The sequence below is a fragment of the Carex rostrata genome, chromosome 27, assembly GCF_964058835.1.
Source record: "Carex rostrata chromosome 27, lpCarRost1.2, whole genome shotgun sequence".
Lineage (NCBI taxonomy): Eukaryota > Viridiplantae > Streptophyta > Magnoliopsida > Poales > Cyperaceae > Carex > Carex rostrata.
The window spans coordinates 7,253,845-7,272,263 of record NC_135944.1 but is presented as its reverse complement, the minus strand read 5'-3'; the positions used below and the strand labels follow the sequence as shown (position 1 = coordinate 7,272,263).

The following is an 18,419-nucleotide window of genomic DNA, read 5'->3' as shown; positions in this document are numbered from 1 at the left end:
GGTCTAGATCAAAAAATAAATATTCTGTTACCTTAAGGTGATACGAATTCCGTCTTTGAGCTGGTTGGTTATTTTGGGCCGAGCTGGATGATGGAGTCATTTACCAAAATGGAGCCCACTTTTGCTTTCTATTATACTTTTCTATTTATCTATATGCTCACATTGATCTGGATTTTGAATTAATATCACTGTTTATAAAGTCTAAATAGTTAATCTGAACCGTTCAATATAATAGTCATATGAAAATATATTTACAGATCAAATTTTACATTTTTTAGATTTAATTTTACTATTTATTTAAATTGGTAGAAAACCACTTGATATGGAAATTTCTAAGAAATATAAAATTTAGTATGGAAGTGTATTTTCATATGGAATCATGTTGGACAATTCTAATTAATTGTTTGAATTTTGAAATAAAAATACTATATTAATAGCCTCATGAGTCATGACTCAATCTATCATTCTATAATTTTATTGCTGTTGAAATTATCTTTGAAGAATGATAAAGACTATATATAGAAGAGAAGAGAAAAGAAGAGAGCTAACATTTCAATGAATCCTGAAATCCATCCACACGCTATCAATTTTCAACTCTAAAAATAGACTAAAATTATAATTCACCACCTCACCCTCATAGAAAGAAAATTCATGGCGCTTTGTTCGAACATGAGAGGCCTCTGTGCTCTCATGCTAGCATTCGTTGACCTCTCCATTGCCTTCCTCCTTCTCTGGTTCGCCGCCTTAACCTTCTCTTCTCAGACCATTATTGGCCCTTTCAATTCACTCCTCATACACCTCGAGTCCTTCCTGCTCGATCATTCCACCCGAAAGATCTCCACCGTACACCGCACCATTTGCAGATTGCTTCAATTTGAGGGGGAGTTGCTTGAGCTCGGAATAAGCCGTCGACATGAGCTCACTGAGGCCGAGTCTTTTCATGGCCCCACCATGTCACGTCGAGAGAGCACCTTATCGACTTATTCAGGTATATCCATAAATACTCAGTTTTTTTTTTAAGAAAAAAGGATATTTAATCCATCAAGTTTTAAAATTCAGTGTCAGGTGACGTATCATCCAGTTTGTTAAATGATGGCGAGACGGGCGACAAAACAGAGGTTAATTTGGAAGACGAGAACCCGACAAGGAATTTGAAGAGAGCTCTGAAAGAAGAGAAGACGGCGCATGCAAAATTAAGGCATGAATTAGAAGCAGAGAGGAGAGCAGCTGAAACTGCTGCATTCGAGACAATGGCAAAGATAGCATTCCTCCAGGAAGAGAAGGCGAATATCGAGAGGGAAGCGAGGCAGTACCGGATCGAACAAGGAGGCAAATCCAAGTATAAGGATGATCAGATAGAGAATCTCGAAGAGAAATTGATCGATCGTGACCGTCAAATTTACATCATGGAAAAAGAAAACGAGGCATACCGTCAGATTTTGAAAGAGAGAGGTCTAAATTCTTCGGTCGACATAGCAGTCAAACTCGAAGGAGGCAATGATGGATCCAGTACAGAGTTCCAAGAGAAAGGCATGGTACCAAGTCAGAGATTTCCTTCTCATGATAATAATACTTTGAAATTAGATAGTAATTATAATAATGATGTACATATTATTAGTAATGGTCAATTTGAGAAGGCTTGACATGAATGAACTATTCCTTTCCTCTCTTTTTTTCTCCCTTATATAGAAGTAGAAATTTGTACAGCCATCAAAGGTGCTGGTATAGATATGTAATCTCCAAATAATATATAATCTCCAAATATTCCTAATTTTTTTTTTTGCATCAACACGAATTGGTAGACTGTTTTCAATAAGTTGATTACGAAACAATTTAATAAAGAGTAGTGGAAGTGAGAAGAAAGTACTACGACATCTTCTCTTTTGCTAGAGGGCTTATAGGAATAACACCATCGGAGGAGACGATTGCATCAATTGGCATGTCGGTAGGGGTGGCAGGAATAATGCCTTCCTCCTTTATTTGCACAGAGTAAGCAAGTGCCACTGCACGCAAAGGGTAAAATAGGTACTTCATAAATTCCAAATAAGTTTTAATAGAAAAGACGATAAAATGGGTAAATTTGTGTGTTTTTGAATTTTAGAAGGGTAAATATGATATTATGAATTCTAGAGGACAAAATATGTAGTTTTGAAGTTTTTGAAGGGTATACATGAAATTCACCCTTTATAGTATATCTTCCAAAACATTAATCTGAGCCGGTTTTCCTATTGTTAGCATGAAATCTGACTTACAAAATATGCAAAAAATTGTGGCTGTAGATTTGTAATACCTAGTAGTGGTTTATTCCATTTCTTCTCCAGTGCAAGGTCATGATATTTCTTCAGCAATACATCATAGTACCTTTAGTTCATACACACAAAAAAAATATATTAGATATACATAAAATAAACTAAAAGTCTAATATATGAAATTGAAAAAAGAAAAAGAAAAAAGGAATAACATACCCTCCACCACGGCCTAGTCGCCTACCTTGCTTATCAAAAGCAAGTCCTACATAATAGTACAGCATTACAATTTATAGAACTTAACAAAAGGGAAGTGCTGAATTTTAATTTATATTTGAATTTCTGTTACCAGGTAGAAGGAAGAGGTCAACTGGGTTTGTTGCAGACATAACTGTAACAAAAAATAATCAATAGAACAATTTACTTCTATTAATATGACCCAACAATTTACATACATGAAAGGCAAATTCCAAAAAAAAGAGAGAGAGAACAGAAATTTACGATCTTCACGCTGATTCCCTTTGTCATCCACTGGAGAAGGCTCCAAAATATTCATGGAATTTGGCACTAAATCATCCATGGTGGTTATCTTGAACATGCGCATATTACTATTCTTATCCTCCACCCGTGGCACATAAAGCTCCTTCTCTATCTCTACCTGGTGTTCTTGAAATGAGAACAAGTACTAAGAAGCATGAAATGAGATGAAAAAAAATAATAAATGCACCCCACACCGCCACACGTCACCCTTTGGTTCCGCATTTTGACACTAGTTACCATTCTCTCTGACCAGTAACTAAGTATACTGGATTGGTACTGTAACAGTGAAGCACAGTATTCATCTCACTGATACTAGAAGGTACATTCTTACAGAACATTCCCAAGAATTATTAATAACTCACGAAACCAAAACCAAAGCAATTCAATAAGAAGAAAATAACTTCGTAGGTTAAGTACGTAGTAGTGTCAAATAAAATATACATTGACAAACCCATCTCAATATGAGAAACTAAAAATAATGTATACATTCATCATTGGCATTTCACTGATATGCAGTTATTGCTCTGGAAACAGGCATATAATTTTTTTTTCTTTGGGTTCAAAATGATTATATATTTTCTTCTTTTTTGCCCTTTTTCTAATCAAAGTTTCGATCTGGTTGGTAGTGTACTGGTTGAGTTCAGTACCATGTGTATCAGTACCAGAAGTTATAGATTTACATATAAATAGTTACCATGTGTATCAGTATCAGTACCAGAAGTTATATATTTACATATAAATAGTTACCATGTGTATCAGTCTCAGTACCAGAAATTATAGATTTACATATAGATAGTTACCATGTGTATCAATATCAGTACCAGAAGTTATAGATTTACCATGTGGATCAGTATCAGTACCAGAAGTTATTCAGTTCATATTAAAAGAACAGATCAATCAGTTCACAGCAAATAAAATAACTCAATAAAAGATGGTAAAAAAGAAAAAAAGAAAAAAATGAAGTACCAGAAGGAGGTTTGGTGAGAAGTTGAGAGAGAATCATGGAGGTATCGACCTCGCGTAGAGCGGGACAACTTATGTAAGCACACAATCTGTTGCTCGATTTAAACCAAGACGAGCTCAAAATGGTGCTCTGGATCTCCAAATCTAAGTGGAGAAAAAACAAAATCAAAATCAAAATCAAATTAGCATTCGCGGGGGAAGGAATCAACTGAAGTGCAATTATAAAGAGTTTAACTACCTTCTTTCGAGCGTTGCGCCGGAGAGAGAGCCTTGAGCGCCTTACGGATTTCAGATCGAAGCGCCTTCTTCTGATTTTGCACGGCGGAAGAGGTCGCCATGGAAGCGGAGGAGCGAAGGTTTGCGATTGCAGAGGAGCAGGAGTAGAACTGGAAGTGGAGCATGAGAAAGCCTCTTCTTCTCATCACGCTCTCTTTATTTCTTTATTATTTTGTGAAGTTTTTTCATGATTCATGGCTCTTCGCTTCTGAATTCAATTCTCCTGAGGTAACAGAAGTTTTAATTTTACTTTTGGACCGTTCGATCTGTATCGGCACGAATATTAAAGATAACTTTTCATTTCACTCTGGTCGGATTGGCCCGGATTCTGATCGCATGGTCCTCGTATAAACTAAAATATTCTGTTACCTCAGAGGATACGGACTCCGCTTCTTCTAGGAATTGCGGCTTCTTTTGGGTAAATATTTTAACAGAGTAATTTTGACTTCATGCAGCGCACGGACTATAGAATCAAATGAGCACTGCATATGGTTCGTGCGCATCATGAAGCAAAAACTACTGTGTTAAAATCTTTACCCTTTTTTTTTTTTTTTTCTATTTCCAAATCTTACTCTGTATTACCATTTAATGATAAGTCAATAAAAATAATAATTATTTTCCTAATTTTTTATACAGATTTTTTTTCGTGTATTTTTGTATATTATAATAGTGAAATAGATGTTTCTACAGCTATTTGATACATACTGCACGATTGTTGAAAAAAATACATATATATGAAAAGACCTTTTTATGTTTTTTAAGTTTAATAAGATTCATGATGTGGTCATTTAAATTTCATAATGAATGAATTTAACATGATTGAATATGTGCTAAATAATAGAAGCAATCAATATCAATATATAGCATGAAATAGTGAGAAATACATTATATATACACTTTTATATATATAGATGAATTGGTCAAACATGGGATGTGCAATTTGCAAATATAGTATAAAACAAATATAGCATTGGATTTGATAAGTTGAAATTAAGCTATGCAAAGTTATGAACATTTCTATTACAAAATGTGATGCAATCATGCCTCCATGGTATTGTGCCCATTGATTTGCTTTTTCACATTTTTATTTTTATAATAAAAACGAATCCTATTTTTCTACTTGGATCGATCTACTGAAAATAATGTAAACAAAAATTGATGAAATATAAAGGCACTTTTCAGTTTTACCGCTAATTAATTAAATTGATGAAAAATTGATTAAAGTGCTGAAGTGAAGAGTGCCTCTATAATATTAATTCTAGACCAAAAACCTGTATAGTCTATAGACTGCTATGCAGCTATACCTATACATAATTACATACAGTTTATTTGTTGATAATTGTAGAATGTTCTAGAAGGCTTATACTTATATATGTAGTGTAGTGTCTATCTCTATCTCATATAATTATAATTAGAACAGCTAGCTAGCTAGGGGGCCGTCCGGCACGCAGCTTTTCCCACATGCACAAAAAAATAAAATAGCTATGGCTACGATTTGCCGTGAAGTAGTGATAGACGGGGTGCTGGTAGTGGTAGACGTGTGCCGTGAAGTAGTGATTATGTCTCATCCTTCTCTTTCTACAATTTATTGGGATGAGATCTTTTCAAGTGTTGTTTACCTCATTAACCGACTTCCTTTTCTCTCAAACTCGGCAAAAATCTCTTATACCGAGCTCTTCCACAAATCACCCGATTACTCGTCTCTTCAAGTACTTGGTTGCCTGTGCTTTCTCCACATCCGTCCATATAACTCAAATAAACTTGAAAACCGCGCCCTACCTTGCCTCTTCCTTGTATATGCTACCACTCAAAAGAGTTATTGATGTCTTCACCTTCCCACAAACAAGCTTTATATTTCAAAACACGTTCAATTTGATGAGAATTTTTTTCCTTTGAAAAAACAACTCCTCTGCCGAAACTTTCTTCTCTGCTGAAAAACCATCCTCTGCCAAAAATTCAATGCACCACAATTTAACTTCCTTTATCCCTTTGGCCCAACAGCCCTCTTCCCATTCGGCCCAGTAGCCTGATCTGTTTTTGAGTATAAAAATAGAGAATGAAGTAGATTCGATGTCCATCAGATCTATTTTTGAGTTTGATAGACTTCGAGACCGTCTGATCTGTTTTAAAATTTGTGCACACAAATAAATAAATTAAGCACACGTGTTTTAAAGCAGATCAAATGATCTTGAAGCCATCGAACCCAAAGTAGATCCAATATTTTGTAGTTATAAAAATAATAAAGACTGAGTGAAAACAATAACAACCATGAAGACCTATAAAAATAGAAAACAGAGCAAGTTCAATAGATTTTAGAACTGTTCAATCCGTTTTAAAATTTATGTATATATATCTTAAAATGGATTGGACAATTTTTTTTTTGATAAAAATGCGTAGGTATATTTCATTAACTGAAGAGAATAGTTTTACAATTGCAGTACCTCCTAAAGAAAAGAAAATAAAAACATAAGTTACAAGAAAAAAGAGAAAAGCAAGCGGTACAGAAGCTTGCTAATAACCCTCGTATTGAATATGGAATAAAAGAAAAGAATGGGTGGCTCCTTGTAAAATAACCCCTATCCCTTCTTTAGTTCTTTGTGACCAGACAACCCCCCCCCCCCCCCCCCCCCCCCCCCCCCCCCCCGCTTAATAGTTAATAGTTAATACCAGTATCCCAAAAAAGGCACCATACCAGTCGGCAGTCGCACCATTTAAAGTCCTACACAGCTGCACTGCAGTCTGCGGTCATGGGAATAATAAATAAAAATCGAGTGATATGAGAATATGAGTAAATCTCCACTCAAATTAGACAATTAATTTATTATTATTTGTTTTAAATTTGGGAGTTTCAGTTCTGTTTCTGTCTGTCAATATTCCCTATATATATATATTATATATATAAAGAGAAAAAAAGGTTTAATTAAAAAAAGTAAAGTCACTCTCTCCAACGGAGTGGAGTGGAGTCCCGCACCCCTGGCCCTCACCCTGATTAGTTAAAGTTAATATACTTTCTTTCTTTATACAGATTCATTTCAGAGAAACAAAGAGAGTGAGAGAGAAAGAGCAGACAAAGACAAACAACAGAGAAACAATGGCGCGCCGGAGAAATGTGACCATGAAAGACCAGAGAGAGAGGTTTGACAGAGTGGTAGCCCCACCGCAGCAGCAGCAGCCCGAACAGCGCCGCTTCAGTGTCAGCCTCACAGTGATCTGCGTGGCCGTGGTGCTGCTCCTTTTCACGGCGCTCGTCCTCTTCTTCCTCCTCTTCCTATTTGTCAAATACCATGATCTTCTTCTCAATCTCAATCTCAATCTCAATCCCCACCACTCAAACAACGAACTGGACCTCTCCAGTACGTCTCCCACCGGAGACAAACAAGCCGTTGTCAACCTCGACCAGTAAGTGCTCTCTCTGTCTCTCAACTACTCATAAAATGGGTAACTTTTTTAACAGAGTAGATTTCGCTTCAAGCGGCGCACTAACTCTATGCATTGCTGTTTTGATTACATAGTCCGTGCGCTGTATGTATCTAAAACTGATCTGATAATCAATCAATTAATCAATTAAATGAATTAATTAATCATTCAGCGGCGATCCGACGATGTTCGAGCCATTCTGGAAGGAATCGGGGCAAAAATCAACGGTCGTGATTTCAGGATGGCACAGCATGAGTTATTTCTCTGCCGCTGGGGCCCAACTCTGCTGGTTTCTCGAACCCTCCTTCGCCAAAGAAGTACGCCGTCTCCATGCCATCGTCGGCAACGCCGTGAGTGACAATCGCCACGTCATTGTCGGTGTGGGGTCCACACAGCTAATCCATGCTGTGTTCTTCGCTCTCTCCTCCTCCTCTCAGCAGCCTGTACCTATCGTCTCTGCCGCACCGTATTACTCGGTAATTCACATAAAATCTTAGAATTTTGTTGTAAGTAACTGTCACTCCTCAGTGTGTGTGTGCGCAGTGTGTGTGTGTGGAGTTGTGGGCCTAATTATAATTATACATTATAGTTGTATACTATAAGATAATGATTAGTGGGGATCAGATGTGTCACCATCATAATATGCTCTGTACCTGTTACTGTTACCAATTCAATGAATCAATGCTTTACAAACTGAATCTTACTTTGCAATTTGCTGGTCCACCCCCTAATTTTAATTAATTAATTTATTTATTTATTTAATTAATAGGAAATAAATCTACTGTTATTCTGATCTCAACCTATGATTTTGTTGAGATTCGTGCATAGAAAAAAAAAATGAATGGTTGGGACTTCCCAAGGAATAACAGCAAATTTTCTTTCCTAATTAATTTAATACACACATCATATAACTAATTAAAGAAGAGATACATCGATCTCTCAGTGTTCCCTTGTCTCCCTTTCCTCTTCTACCTTTCATGTGATCAGTAAGCTCTCATCTGATGCTTCTACTCTGCACATGCATTGATGCATATACTGTTATTATTTTCAAATTGATTAATCTTTTTTTTTTTATTTAATTTTGAACTGGTATTTGGCAAATCAGATTTGCGAACAGCGCTACCGTTAAAGATTTATTCATTTAATTAATCACGTCTTAATTAAATTTCACAACTTTTTTTTTCCAAATATTATAATAACCATTTTGGTAAGTTTGTTGCCTTCTGAGTCATGTTAGCATTTGGTTGAACCGACATTTCTATATTATTAATTGGGGTTCAGACTAAGTATGCTTAGTCACCAAATTAAGTAATGTTTTTCAAACCAAGGAATTCTTTAATTCTTTCAAAGTCAGCCATTGCTTTATTCATTGTGTCTAGTCTGTTTTTTTTTTCTTTTCTTTTCTTTAGTAATTTAATAAATCTCATGTCCTTCAAGAAGCAAGCACAACTTGTACTTTGTATATATTTTGTTGTTCAGATTATACTGAGACCATGTTTCTACTGTCATACAAGTTCCCTACATCCCCCCTTCCCCTGTAGAAAAATAACATTTTAATTTGAATAATAATTTCAGATCACAGGGAAGCACTTGCCTGTAACAAGAAAACCAATCATATAACCTGAAATGTTAAGCTTTTAAATTTTTTATTTTTTATTTTTTTCGATGGCACAGATGTATCCAGGGATTGCTGATTTGCTAAAATCGAGGCTATTCCATTGGGGGGGAGATGCATCTACCTTCGAACGAGGTGACAACTCTACCTTCATTGAAATAGTGTGCTCCCCTAACAACCCTGACGGTACGATCAGACATGCTGTCTTGGACTCAGAGGCGGGCAAGTTGGTCCATGACCTGGCGTACTACTGGCCCCAGTACACACCAATGCGGGGCCCAGCTGACGAGGACATCATGCTCTTCACTGTCTCCAAGGCTACTGGGCATGCTGGCACGCGAATCGGGTGGGCCCTAGTGAAGGACGCTGATGTGGCACGCAAAATGGTCAAGTTCATTGAGATGAACTCGATCGGCGTCTCGAAGGACTCCCAAATTCGCGCGGCCCGCATCCTCCAGGTTGTCTCTGACGGGTATGACCTACCCGATTCTAAAGGTGCCGATCGTCTCTTCCACTTCAGCCGGCATTTGCTTGCTGACAGGTGGGGACGGCTTCGCCAGGCTGTCGAGGAGTCGGGACGCTTCAGCCTGCCTCAGTTTTCATCAGAGTTCTGTGAGTTCACAAAGGAACACGCAGAAACTTATCCCGGTATATATATATGTGCAAATTGTCAATCTCAATTTCCATAACACTTATAATTTGCATCGATAATTTTTATTTTTTTTGGTGATTTTGGTTTGTGCAGCATTTGCATGGCTGAGATGCGACGATGAGAGCATCAAGGATGACTGCGAGGGGTTCTTCAAGAGCATAAAGGTGCTCACTCGCAGCGGGAAGCATTTTGGTGCAGGGCCCGAGTATGTACGCATCAGCATGCTCGACAGGGCCCACAACTTCAATCTCTTTGTCGAGCGGATCTCTTCGGGTTTGGGTTGATTGTGTATTTAGGGTGATTTGTTGTTGTTAATTTGTAGGTAGGAATATTCAGTAAATTAAAAAAAGTTCTTTCTTTCTTTCTTTATGTCTCTGTCTCTGTCTTTCTCCTTTTCAGGATTACAAAAAATAATCTTCTAATAACAATCTGACAAAATTTAACAAAGATAACATTTAGAAAAAAAATAAAAAATAATAACAACATCACAAGAATTAATAGAATATGAGCATGACTCTACCAAATTAAACATGTTTAACAACATACATAGTATCATATTCTACCATTGTACTAACACCTCTAAACACAATACAAATTGAGAACATCTTTTCATTAAGTACACTACATTTATAATCGCGGCTATGCCAAGATCCATTATATATATATATTTGGTTTAATGTGTTTTATGAAGACAAAGAAAAAGAAAGTTTTGAAAGGAAAAAAATTATGGCAAATATGAGAACAAAAAAGTTCTTTTCTTTCCTCGCAGTATGCTATAGGTTTTATTCACAATTCTAACTTTAATTATATAATTTTAGAAGTTACGGGGTCGGAGTGAACAATTTTAATATAAATAATATTTTGTGCTTTAATTATCTCTGAGACTGAGGGTGTGCTCCAGAATCTGTCGCGCAGAGGAAGGGGACGGGAGACGAAGGGAGGGTAACACGGCTCGTGTTACTCCGTCTACACCCCGATTCGGGGGGGTACGAATTTCGGAAGCTTTCAACATAGAGTTATCCCTGCAACAGTAGTGTTTCCCCTTCCCTCTCCTCTTCGATTTCTTCGTTCTGGAGCGAGTAACCGTGGCGGGCAGCTCCGGTCTGCCTTCGTCTCCCCTTCCTTCCTTTTAATGAGGGGTTTACTCTCCGTTGTGGAGCACGCTCTGAGAGGTTCCTGAGAGAGAGAAAAGACAATTAACTGGGTAAATTTGTGAGTTTTTAAAATTTAGGAGAGTGAAAATATAATATCTTAAATTTCAGAGGGGATATACGTAACTTTGAAGTTTTTAAAAGGGCTATTAATAAAATTTCCCTTTTTTAAGGGTTGACTGAAATCTATCTACGACTCTTACGTATCCCACAGACCACAGTTCAAGCCAAGACTCAAAAGTCACAGAGACACACACATAATAAATACTCATATCAAACTACAGCGGAGCGGAATAGGTACAATGGGCCTTGGAATCCAAAACCGTACGATATACTTTAATATTCGTGCGCACATATTTTAAATCCAATCGAACGGTATGTAACTCATCGAACGTAAAGTAGGTACCATGCTCATCGCACCTAATCCGCTTTCAGATCTAATTAGATTGAGAGAGAGAGAGATCCAATCATCCAACCCAACTTTCCTTCCTTTCTTTTATTTGTTATTTCTCTACTCAGTAGTCAGTACTCAGTACTCAGTACTCAGTCAGTCACTCGTCTTCTTCTCTTCTTCTCTTCTTCTCCTCCTCCTCCTCCGACGACGAGAGAGAGAGATAGAGAGAGAGAGAGAGAGAGAGAGAGAGAGAGAGAATGGAAATGGCAGAGAGCAGCGGCGGTAGGATTCGGATTCCGGTGGTGTACTACCTGTCGCGAAATCGGCATCTGGAGCACCCCCATTTCATCGAGGTCTCTCTTTCTTCTTCCCACGCCGACACCGACACCGACACCGACACCGACACCGACACCGACACCTTCTTTCTAAGAGGTACCTTACCTTTCCTTACCTTAATTTAGTTAGTTACCAATTTGGTTTACCAAATTACCCTTAAAATTTACAAAATCGGGTTTCAGATTTTATGGATCGACTTAATGAAGTGAGAGGAAAGGGGATGGCAGCTATGTACTCTTGGTCCTGTAAGAGGAGTTACAAGAATGGATTTGTCTGGCATGATTTGTCAGTAGATGATCTCATTTTACCAGCAAATGACAATGAATATGTGCTCAAGGGCTCTGAACTCCTTGATCCTTCTTCTCCTACTGGTAACTCCTTACTTGCATATATAAATATTTTTAGCATTCTACAATTTACATATATATATATATATATATATATATATTTTTTTTTTTTTTTTTGTAGATCAGCTTAACCATAGTAACAAAAACCCAAAACCAACAAACCAAACAAGACCCTCTAGGCGAAAAGCAAAAGAGAAAGAGGTATCTCCTTTGACTTCATCCTCGCCGCCTCCAATTCCAAATAAACAGTCAAAACCGCTTTCACCGCTCTCTCTATCTTCATCTCGGGATGAACATGAACAACAATCCCCCTCCTCTCTTTCCTCCGAACCCCACTCCCCTGACAAACCGGTAATAACCAAGTTTCATAAATCAGTCCCTTCATCTGATGCTTGTACACAAACCGAGGACGAAAGTGATGATAACGGGTTATTGGATACTGAAGCAGTACTACTGACCAATAACAACCGTAATAGCTGCTGTGGGAAATCACAAATGCTCGAATCATTAATCCGTGCAGAAGGGAGAAGATTCAACCAACTTAGGGTTTTGGAGGAGGATGATGAGGTGGTATTCTCAACCGGTCCCAGACTAAGCCCGGCTAGTTATCTAATGCACTTAATTACATGCGGTTCGATTTCAGTAAAGGACTATAGGCGTTATGAGTTCATACCGATTTACAGGCCGAGTTACTTGCAACCGGCCTTACCTTCACCGATTTACGGTGCCGGTTCCATGAGATTTCTGACAAGGATGGAAGATAAAGAATATTTTAGTGGAAGCATAGTCGAGACCAAACGGCACATAGACGATACTGTACGAGATCAAGTGCCTATTTTGAAACGATCCTCTTCTTATAATGCTGAGAGGTACTGATCATAGTTTTTAATTACCGTACTAATCCATCTAAACCGAAAAACCGAACCATTAAATCCAACCTTTTTCAGTTTGGTTGAAAACCAAATAAACCGGATACAATGAACATCCCTATTGCTGGTACCAATTATAGTCCCAACTACATTTCTTCTTGCAAAAATTCTCTGACTTGTATCATGTAATTTTTTAGTTTAATGCTTAAGAAGGCAATTAATTAATTAACAGCACTTGAATATGTTTAGGAGTTGTAAATCATCAGAACATTGGAATGATGAAACTGAGACTGGTGACTCATTGAAGTCTAGATGCCTTCCTCGTACAATTAAATTGATCACATCTCCACTCTATGATTGCCCGAGGAGCTCTTCTGCGGGCCCAGATGTCAGTCAGACACCTCCGACAGGTACCAGACGAAACACCACCAAGGCTTTGCCGGTGGTGGAGCCTTCTAGAAGGAAGAAGGAGAAGCTCATCAAAATTGAAGAAAGTTAAGTGTAGTTCTCTATATCCAATATCAAAGAATTTGAAATACATCATAATTCATAAATGCTTGGTGTAATTTGAATATAGTTTCTTGATGAAGTACTTGGTATTTTGTTTTGAAAATTTCAGGCTGACATCGGGTGCTCGGGTTGTTATTCAATCTAGGGTTCCTTGTGATGAAAGTGAGGATGGCTCTGACACCTAACTCGTAACAATTCATCTCTAATTGTGATTTTCTTTTTCTTGTTATTTTTAGGATAGCTGTAATTTTAGTTAGTATTTCTTTCTTTTTTGTTTTGTTTTTGAGAATATTACTTGTTTACAGCAAAGTAATATTACTTATTGAACCTGATATGATTGATGTAAACTTAGTACCACAATTCAAATTGTCTTGTTATTGTAATATATTTCGAGTGCTGTAATTTTAAGCGGCAATTTCTTCTGGATAAAAAAATGTTAAAGCTTCAAGTTTTAGATTAAATTAAACTATAAAACTAAGGTGAGTCTTTAGAAAGAAATTTAACACACAAAAGAGGCTAGGTTAGAATATTCTTTGATTTTTTTCATTATCTTATTCGTTATCGTATAAGATAATTTAAAAAAAAATATATATATATATATATATATATATAGATATATATATTTTGTATAAAGATAATACATGATACAATAAAATTTTGTATTTATTAAATTTTCATAATACAAATTAGTTGTATTTATCATATTTTTTTTCTTATTTTAAAAAATATTTTATTGAAAGCACAAATCAAAATATCAATAACATTTTTTTTATCCGTTTAATCAATTCGTATCGTATTCGAAAAGAAGAATATGGGTATATATTTTTTTTTCCGTTATCATTATGAATACGGATCTGAAAATGCCTCCATCCTACCCGTACCTGTTGACACCCCTAATCATATCATTGTTTTAACTTTTAATTATTATTGTTTAGTTACAATAATTGTTTTAATTATAATAATGATAACCATAACAGATTAAACAACCACTATTTTGAACTAAGAAAACGTTTTTGAAATCCAATCTTTGGGCATTCAAAATTTGAAGCCACCATCATCTCTCCCTCGAATTTAATCAGTCAATCAAACAAGTTTTCAAAATGAAAGGAAAATAAAAAAAATGTTTGCTTACTATACTTCCCCATTTGAGTCTTGAATTCAATCTTAGTGCATTCAATATTTAAACCAAAAATTGTTTTGTCACTACACTTCCACATTTATATACAAAATACACCACCAAAGTACCGTTTGTATATAAAATTCAAAGAACAAAACTTGTATTTCAAAAAGTTTCAAAATTAATTAAGCTAAACATCCGACTTTGAGTCGCAAACTGCACAGCTGCGCTTGCAGTTGGCCAACATGTATACCGGGTTCTTCTTGCACTCCCCGGCAGTGGCCCAGCGCGGGCAATTAGAATTCTCGTCAGAGCATACGTCAGTAGAAATGTACAGTTTGTCAAACGACCCGACATGGATCCATGTCGGGGCCGACCATTTCTCTCCTTCTATGACCGGGCAACTACCGTGCAAGCTCCTTGAGTCGGTTGTACCGTCTGGGTTCAGACTGAAGAATAGCACCGCATCTCCCTTCACAGGTTTCACTGCTCCCAATTAATTGCGTCATTTAATTAGAACATATTTTGTTAATTTTCTAATTGATGTAATTATTGGACGAGAAAGTATATTAATTTTTGAGTTAAAATTACCTGCAAGTCCCTTCTTTGCGCAATCGGACCATGTCTCGTCCTTCTCTTGTAAAAGTCCCAACTATAAAAGAATAATTATTTTTAGCAAATACAATTGTTTAGGAAAAAAAAATATAATCAGGTGGATAAATCTCAAACCCAGTTAACTAAAATACCTATACTTGTGTATTATTTTTTATTGCCAGCATTTTGCTTATGTTATTAAACAAAATTTAAGTGTTAAAAGAAAAAAGTTTTTTTTTATGGTTTTTGAGACAGATATGGTTTAATATTGGAGAGAGATGGTTTTTGTTAAAAAAATGAGGCAATTAAACAAGCACCTCAGCCTGAGGAAAGACTGTTTCGCCCCCGAATTTAACATCAGAGAGATACATGAGAACTGTTGCGAGGCGGTGGCCCCCTCGTTCTTGATTTTTCTTGTCTTGAAAAAAATCAAAATGCGGCTCATATTTTTGCCCGTGTTGGTACCTCAATATCTGAATCGACTCAGCATTTTCTGCTCAGAAATATTTTACAGTAGAAAATAAAAATAAATAAGCATCTATGCATTTGTTAGATAACTATTGATATTATATGAAAAATAATACAATACCTTGAGGAAGGAATGTCCAGGCAGCAATTCGATCCTCTATTCGAGCAACAATTTCATCCTTCAGAGACAAAGCAATCGATTGCACATCAGTCAATTATTTTTTTTATTTTTTTTTCTCTTTACAGAATTGATTAATTAACAAACAGAAACAAATATCAGAATCTGATGGCGTGAAATGGTGTACCTGGCGCTTAGACAAGAACATGCCGGAACTGGTACGAACCTCACTCATGATGCTTTCACCCGATTCATTATCAGCTACTGTTGATTTTGCCAACTTCTTCTTTCCCTATATATGATAAAAAAAATTCCAATATTATAGTAAAATTCTATGTGATTAGACATATCTAAGAAACAATGTTAGATTGTTACCAGATAAATAAGGTGGTCAGATTCTTCGTCAGAAAGAAACCCCTTGTACAAAAATATCCTGAAAAAAGAAGAAGAAAAACACAATTCTTTACCTTAATGAATTTCTATTATGAGAATTGGTATGATGTCATAAAAAAGACATATTTACCTAGGTTTCCAAGAGATTTGCACAACATTGGTCGGATCAAATTGGACAGAATTGACCTTATTTTCCTCTGATTTAAGAACAGGAATGAAGAAAATTAGACACATAAACAACTGAAAAATGAAAAGTATACTTGTTGCCATTGTTGAAATTGATTAAAAGTGGAGAAGAATTCTGTGTTGGGTTTTTTTGTTTATCTGACCTTTATAAAACCAATTGATAGGAGAGAGAAAGAAGAGAGAGAGAGAGAGGAGAGAAACAGAGTGCCTGCGCCGTTTGATTTTGGAGAGGCGCCGCAGTAAGTGAAGGGGAAACCACCAAAGCAGTGCACTTTTACTTATTCAACCTTATTCTTTTTCTTTTTTACCTTAACAGTTCGTAATATGCTTCCGTAAAAATAATTCCGAAATTTTATCCTGAACCTTGAATAAATTAAACAAAAAGAAAAAATAGGGGGAATTTCATGTATACACTTTGTATATATTGAAATTACGTATTTTCTCACTCTAAAATTGAAAATATCATCTTTACCCTTCTAAAATTTAAAAATTAACAAATTTATCCATTTTGTTGTATTCTCTATTAAAACTTATTTTTATTTTATAAAGTACCCATTTTATCTTTTATTAAGAGAAATTAAAAATATATAACATAGTTAAATAAAATATAGGTTTCTAATTGGTATACATTAAACTTTTGAGGGGCCAAGAAATATGTAATTTCGAAGATTCTGAGAGGTATATATGAAATTCCTCAAAAAAAAATAAAAATGCAATTTGTAATTAGCTCCAACGGTCAACGGTCAACGATCAATTAATCATTCTTTTTCTTTTATACTTGTTATTTTTTTTTATTAAAAGTGTAACCAGAAACGCAGATTTTGAAGGGTTGCAACCGCTTCGATGTCGAGAGGGGAGAGAGAGAGGGGAGGTTAGGATTTTTTGAAAGAGACGGGAGAAAGAAGAAGGGAGGTGAGGGGGGAGAGGCAAGCAGAGAATATTGGAATCAGACAAGGGAAAATTGTGAAAAGATGGATACAATTAAAGAATAGAACGGAAGGGAAGGGAAGAATATAATAGACAGGACGATCGAGAAGAGAGAGGAAGAGACGATACACGCGTCAACACAGCGAAGATTGATCGTTTGATACGGATCAGATGGTTGAGAAAGGGCCAGCACTGAATGAACAGTGCAAAACCCATTCAAAATTATATATATAATAAAATAGATATGTTATAAAATTTTGTGGTCAACACACAGTGGTACCATGCATGGTATTTGACTTGACCAGCTGGATAATAAATTGACAATTATTATATATATACTTCCATTTAGCGGTTTTTGACTTTAATTACTGCCACACACACACACGCGCATATATATATATATATATATATATATATATATATAGTAAAGTTAGGGTGTAATGTGCTCACCACGAGGGTTTGATGAGCATAACTCCAAAAGTATATTAGATCGACTTTAAACTCCAAATCCAAACTGTTGAAATCCACGTACTTCATGAGTGATGTATGCACATATAAAATTTTAAAAGTTTCAAGTTTATTTGCTACACGCTCAAGCAGTCAAAGAAATGATAAAAAAAATTAAGAAGCAAGGTTATTTTTGAAATTTTCTTTTTTGAAGGGGATTTTAATAAAAATGGCCGTAGAATTAGTCAATAAGAATTCAAAATATATTTGAATTTAGAAAGAAATTTGTTTCAGAAATTTTATGCCACAGAAGATAAATAATGTCATTAAAACAACACAATGCATGGGTCCTGACATACTGAACAGTATGAAACTGGTTCTAGTCCATTTATACGATGCACTAGTTTGGTTTTCTGTTTGATTTCTGCCACTAAAGTTCTATAATGTAATGAATAAAAGTACTGTTCATTGTCTGGAACAAATATCCTGGTGCGAAGCATTACATACCAGTACCTGTCCTGATGAATTTTGTACATTCCATATGGAGCAAAGGTTTTCATTATTCCATCCTCCTGAGACACACAAGTCTCAATTCAAAACTTATAGAATTTTTTTATTTTTTGCATAAATACCAACTATTTATTCTTATTTGCAAAGTACCAATGATTTTTGGTATTTGCACAAGAAAAAGAGTGTATTTGCTGAAGTGCTAGATTTTGTTGAATATCCCAGTCCTAACAGTTTTGTCTTAGCATTCATCTCATTATCTTTGCATAAAATATTGTTAACTTCAATTTTGCTAGTATTTAATAATTGACTAGAACTAGGATTCTAGAGAAATGATAAAACAAAG

General features: G+C 35.9%; 5 protein-coding genes across 6 annotated transcripts; 3 read left to right on the top strand and 2 right to left on the bottom strand.

Moving 5' to 3' along the window:
• The first annotated feature begins 651 nt into the window (after positions 1-651).
• LOC144544776 (uncharacterized) lies at positions 652-1,643 on the top strand. The gene is made up of 2 exons (XM_078293334.1): positions 652-988; positions 1,060-1,643. The coding sequence occupies exons 1-2, from the start codon at positions 652-654 to the stop codon at positions 1,641-1,643; spliced, it is 921 nt and encodes a 306-aa protein (XP_078149460.1).
• A 2-nt stretch (positions 1,644-1,645) lies between these two features.
• 5-FCL (5-formyltetrahydrofolate cycloligase) lies at positions 1,646-4,197 on the bottom strand. The gene is made up of 7 exons (XM_078293977.1): positions 3,988-4,197; positions 3,753-3,893; positions 2,748-2,912; positions 2,596-2,637; positions 2,466-2,511; positions 2,291-2,361; positions 1,646-2,003 (listed from the first exon to the last, which is right to left on the bottom strand). Exons 1-7 carry the CDS (start codon positions 4,169-4,171, stop codon positions 1,867-1,869), a joined length of 786 nt encoding a protein of 261 aa, XP_078150103.1. The 5' UTR covers positions 4,172-4,197; the 3' UTR covers positions 1,646-1,866.
• Positions 4,198-6,677: 2,480 nt separating this feature from the next.
• On the top strand, positions 6,678-10,074 carry LOC144545333 (tryptophan aminotransferase-related protein 1-like). The gene is made up of 5 exons (XM_078293921.1): positions 6,678-6,813; positions 7,051-7,424; positions 7,615-7,918; positions 9,117-9,705; positions 9,803-10,074. Exons 2-5 carry the CDS (start codon positions 7,117-7,119, stop codon positions 9,991-9,993), a joined length of 1,392 nt encoding a protein of 463 aa, XP_078150047.1. The 5' UTR covers positions 6,678-6,813; positions 7,051-7,116; the 3' UTR covers positions 9,994-10,074.
• Positions 10,075-11,421: 1,347 nt separating this feature from the next.
• On the top strand, positions 11,422-13,718 carry LOC144545339 (protein SOSEKI 3-like). Of its 2 annotated transcripts, none has more exons than XM_078293925.1 (5): positions 11,422-11,686; positions 11,773-11,961; positions 12,059-12,806; positions 13,056-13,300; positions 13,426-13,718. In XM_078293925.1, exons 1-5 carry the CDS (start codon positions 11,512-11,514, stop codon positions 13,428-13,430), a joined length of 1,362 nt encoding a protein of 453 aa, XP_078150051.1. In that variant the 5' UTR covers positions 11,422-11,511; the 3' UTR covers positions 13,431-13,718. The 2 variants fall into 2 exon arrangements, with proteins under 2 accessions (XP_078150051.1, XP_078150052.1); XM_078293926.1 differs by having other exon boundaries at positions 13,056-13,307.
• A 742-nt stretch (positions 13,719-14,460) lies between these two features.
• LOC144545046 (putative prolyl 4-hydroxylase 7) lies at positions 14,461-16,327 on the bottom strand. The gene is made up of 7 exons (XM_078293595.1): positions 16,137-16,327; positions 15,989-16,046; positions 15,801-15,905; positions 15,617-15,674; positions 15,345-15,520; positions 15,025-15,085; positions 14,461-14,919 (listed from the first exon to the last, which is right to left on the bottom strand). Exons 1-7 carry the CDS (start codon positions 16,274-16,276, stop codon positions 14,624-14,626), a joined length of 894 nt encoding a protein of 297 aa, XP_078149721.1. The 5' UTR covers positions 16,277-16,327; the 3' UTR covers positions 14,461-14,623.
• Between the last annotated feature and the right edge of the window lie 2,092 nt (positions 16,328-18,419).

What these genes read in the sequence shown, in the direction of transcription:
- LOC144544776 (XM_078293334.1), top strand. Translation starts at nt 652, where the DNA reads ATGGCGCTTTGTTCGAACATGAGAGGCCTCTGTGCTCTCATGCTAGCA. An exon ending in CACCTTATCGACTTATTCAG is followed by an intron (nt 989 to 1,059) that starts GTATATCCATAA and finishes TTTAAAATTCAG; the next exon opens with TGTCAGGTGACGTATCATCC.
- 5-FCL (XM_078293977.1), bottom strand. Translation starts at nt 4,171, where the DNA reads ATGAGAAGAAGAGGCTTTCTCATGCTCCACTTCCAGTTCTACTCCTGC. An exon ending in CGACTAGGCCGTGGTGGAGG is followed by an intron (nt 2,362 to 2,465) that starts GTATGTTATTCC and finishes TATGAACTAAAG; the next exon opens with GTACTATGATGTATTGCTGA. An exon ending in ATGGAATAAACCACTACTAG is followed by an intron (nt 2,004 to 2,290) that starts GTATTACAAATC and finishes CTTTGCGTGCAG; the next exon opens with TGGCACTTGCTTACTCTGTG.
- LOC144545333 (XM_078293921.1), top strand. Translation starts at nt 7,117, where the DNA reads ATGGCGCGCCGGAGAAATGTGACCATGAAAGACCAGAGAGAGAGGTTT. An exon ending in CTGCCGCACCGTATTACTCG is followed by an intron (nt 7,919 to 9,116) that starts GTAATTCACATA and finishes TCGATGGCACAG; the next exon opens with ATGTATCCAGGGATTGCTGA. An exon ending in ACACGCAGAAACTTATCCCG is followed by an intron (nt 9,706 to 9,802) that starts GTATATATATAT and finishes TGGTTTGTGCAG; the next exon opens with CATTTGCATGGCTGAGATGC.
- LOC144545339 (XM_078293925.1), top strand. Translation starts at nt 11,512, where the DNA reads ATGGAAATGGCAGAGAGCAGCGGCGGTAGGATTCGGATTCCGGTGGTG. An exon ending in CGACACCTTCTTTCTAAGAG is followed by an intron (nt 11,687 to 11,772) that starts GTACCTTACCTT and finishes ATCGGGTTTCAG; the next exon opens with ATTTTATGGATCGACTTAAT. An exon ending in TCTTCTTATAATGCTGAGAG is followed by an intron (nt 12,807 to 13,055) that starts GTACTGATCATA and finishes GAATATGTTTAG; the next exon opens with GAGTTGTAAATCATCAGAAC.
- LOC144545046 (XM_078293595.1), bottom strand. Translation starts at nt 16,276, where the DNA reads ATGGCAACAAGTATACTTTTCATTTTTCAGTTGTTTATGTGTCTAATT. An exon ending in CAAATCTCTTGGAAACCTAG is followed by an intron (nt 16,047 to 16,136) that starts GTAAATATGTCT and finishes TTCTTTTTTCAG; the next exon opens with GATATTTTTGTACAAGGGGT. An exon ending in TGTTCTTGTCTAAGCGCCAG is followed by an intron (nt 15,675 to 15,800) that starts GTACACCATTTC and finishes TTGTCTCTGAAG; the next exon opens with GATGAAATTGTTGCTCGAAT.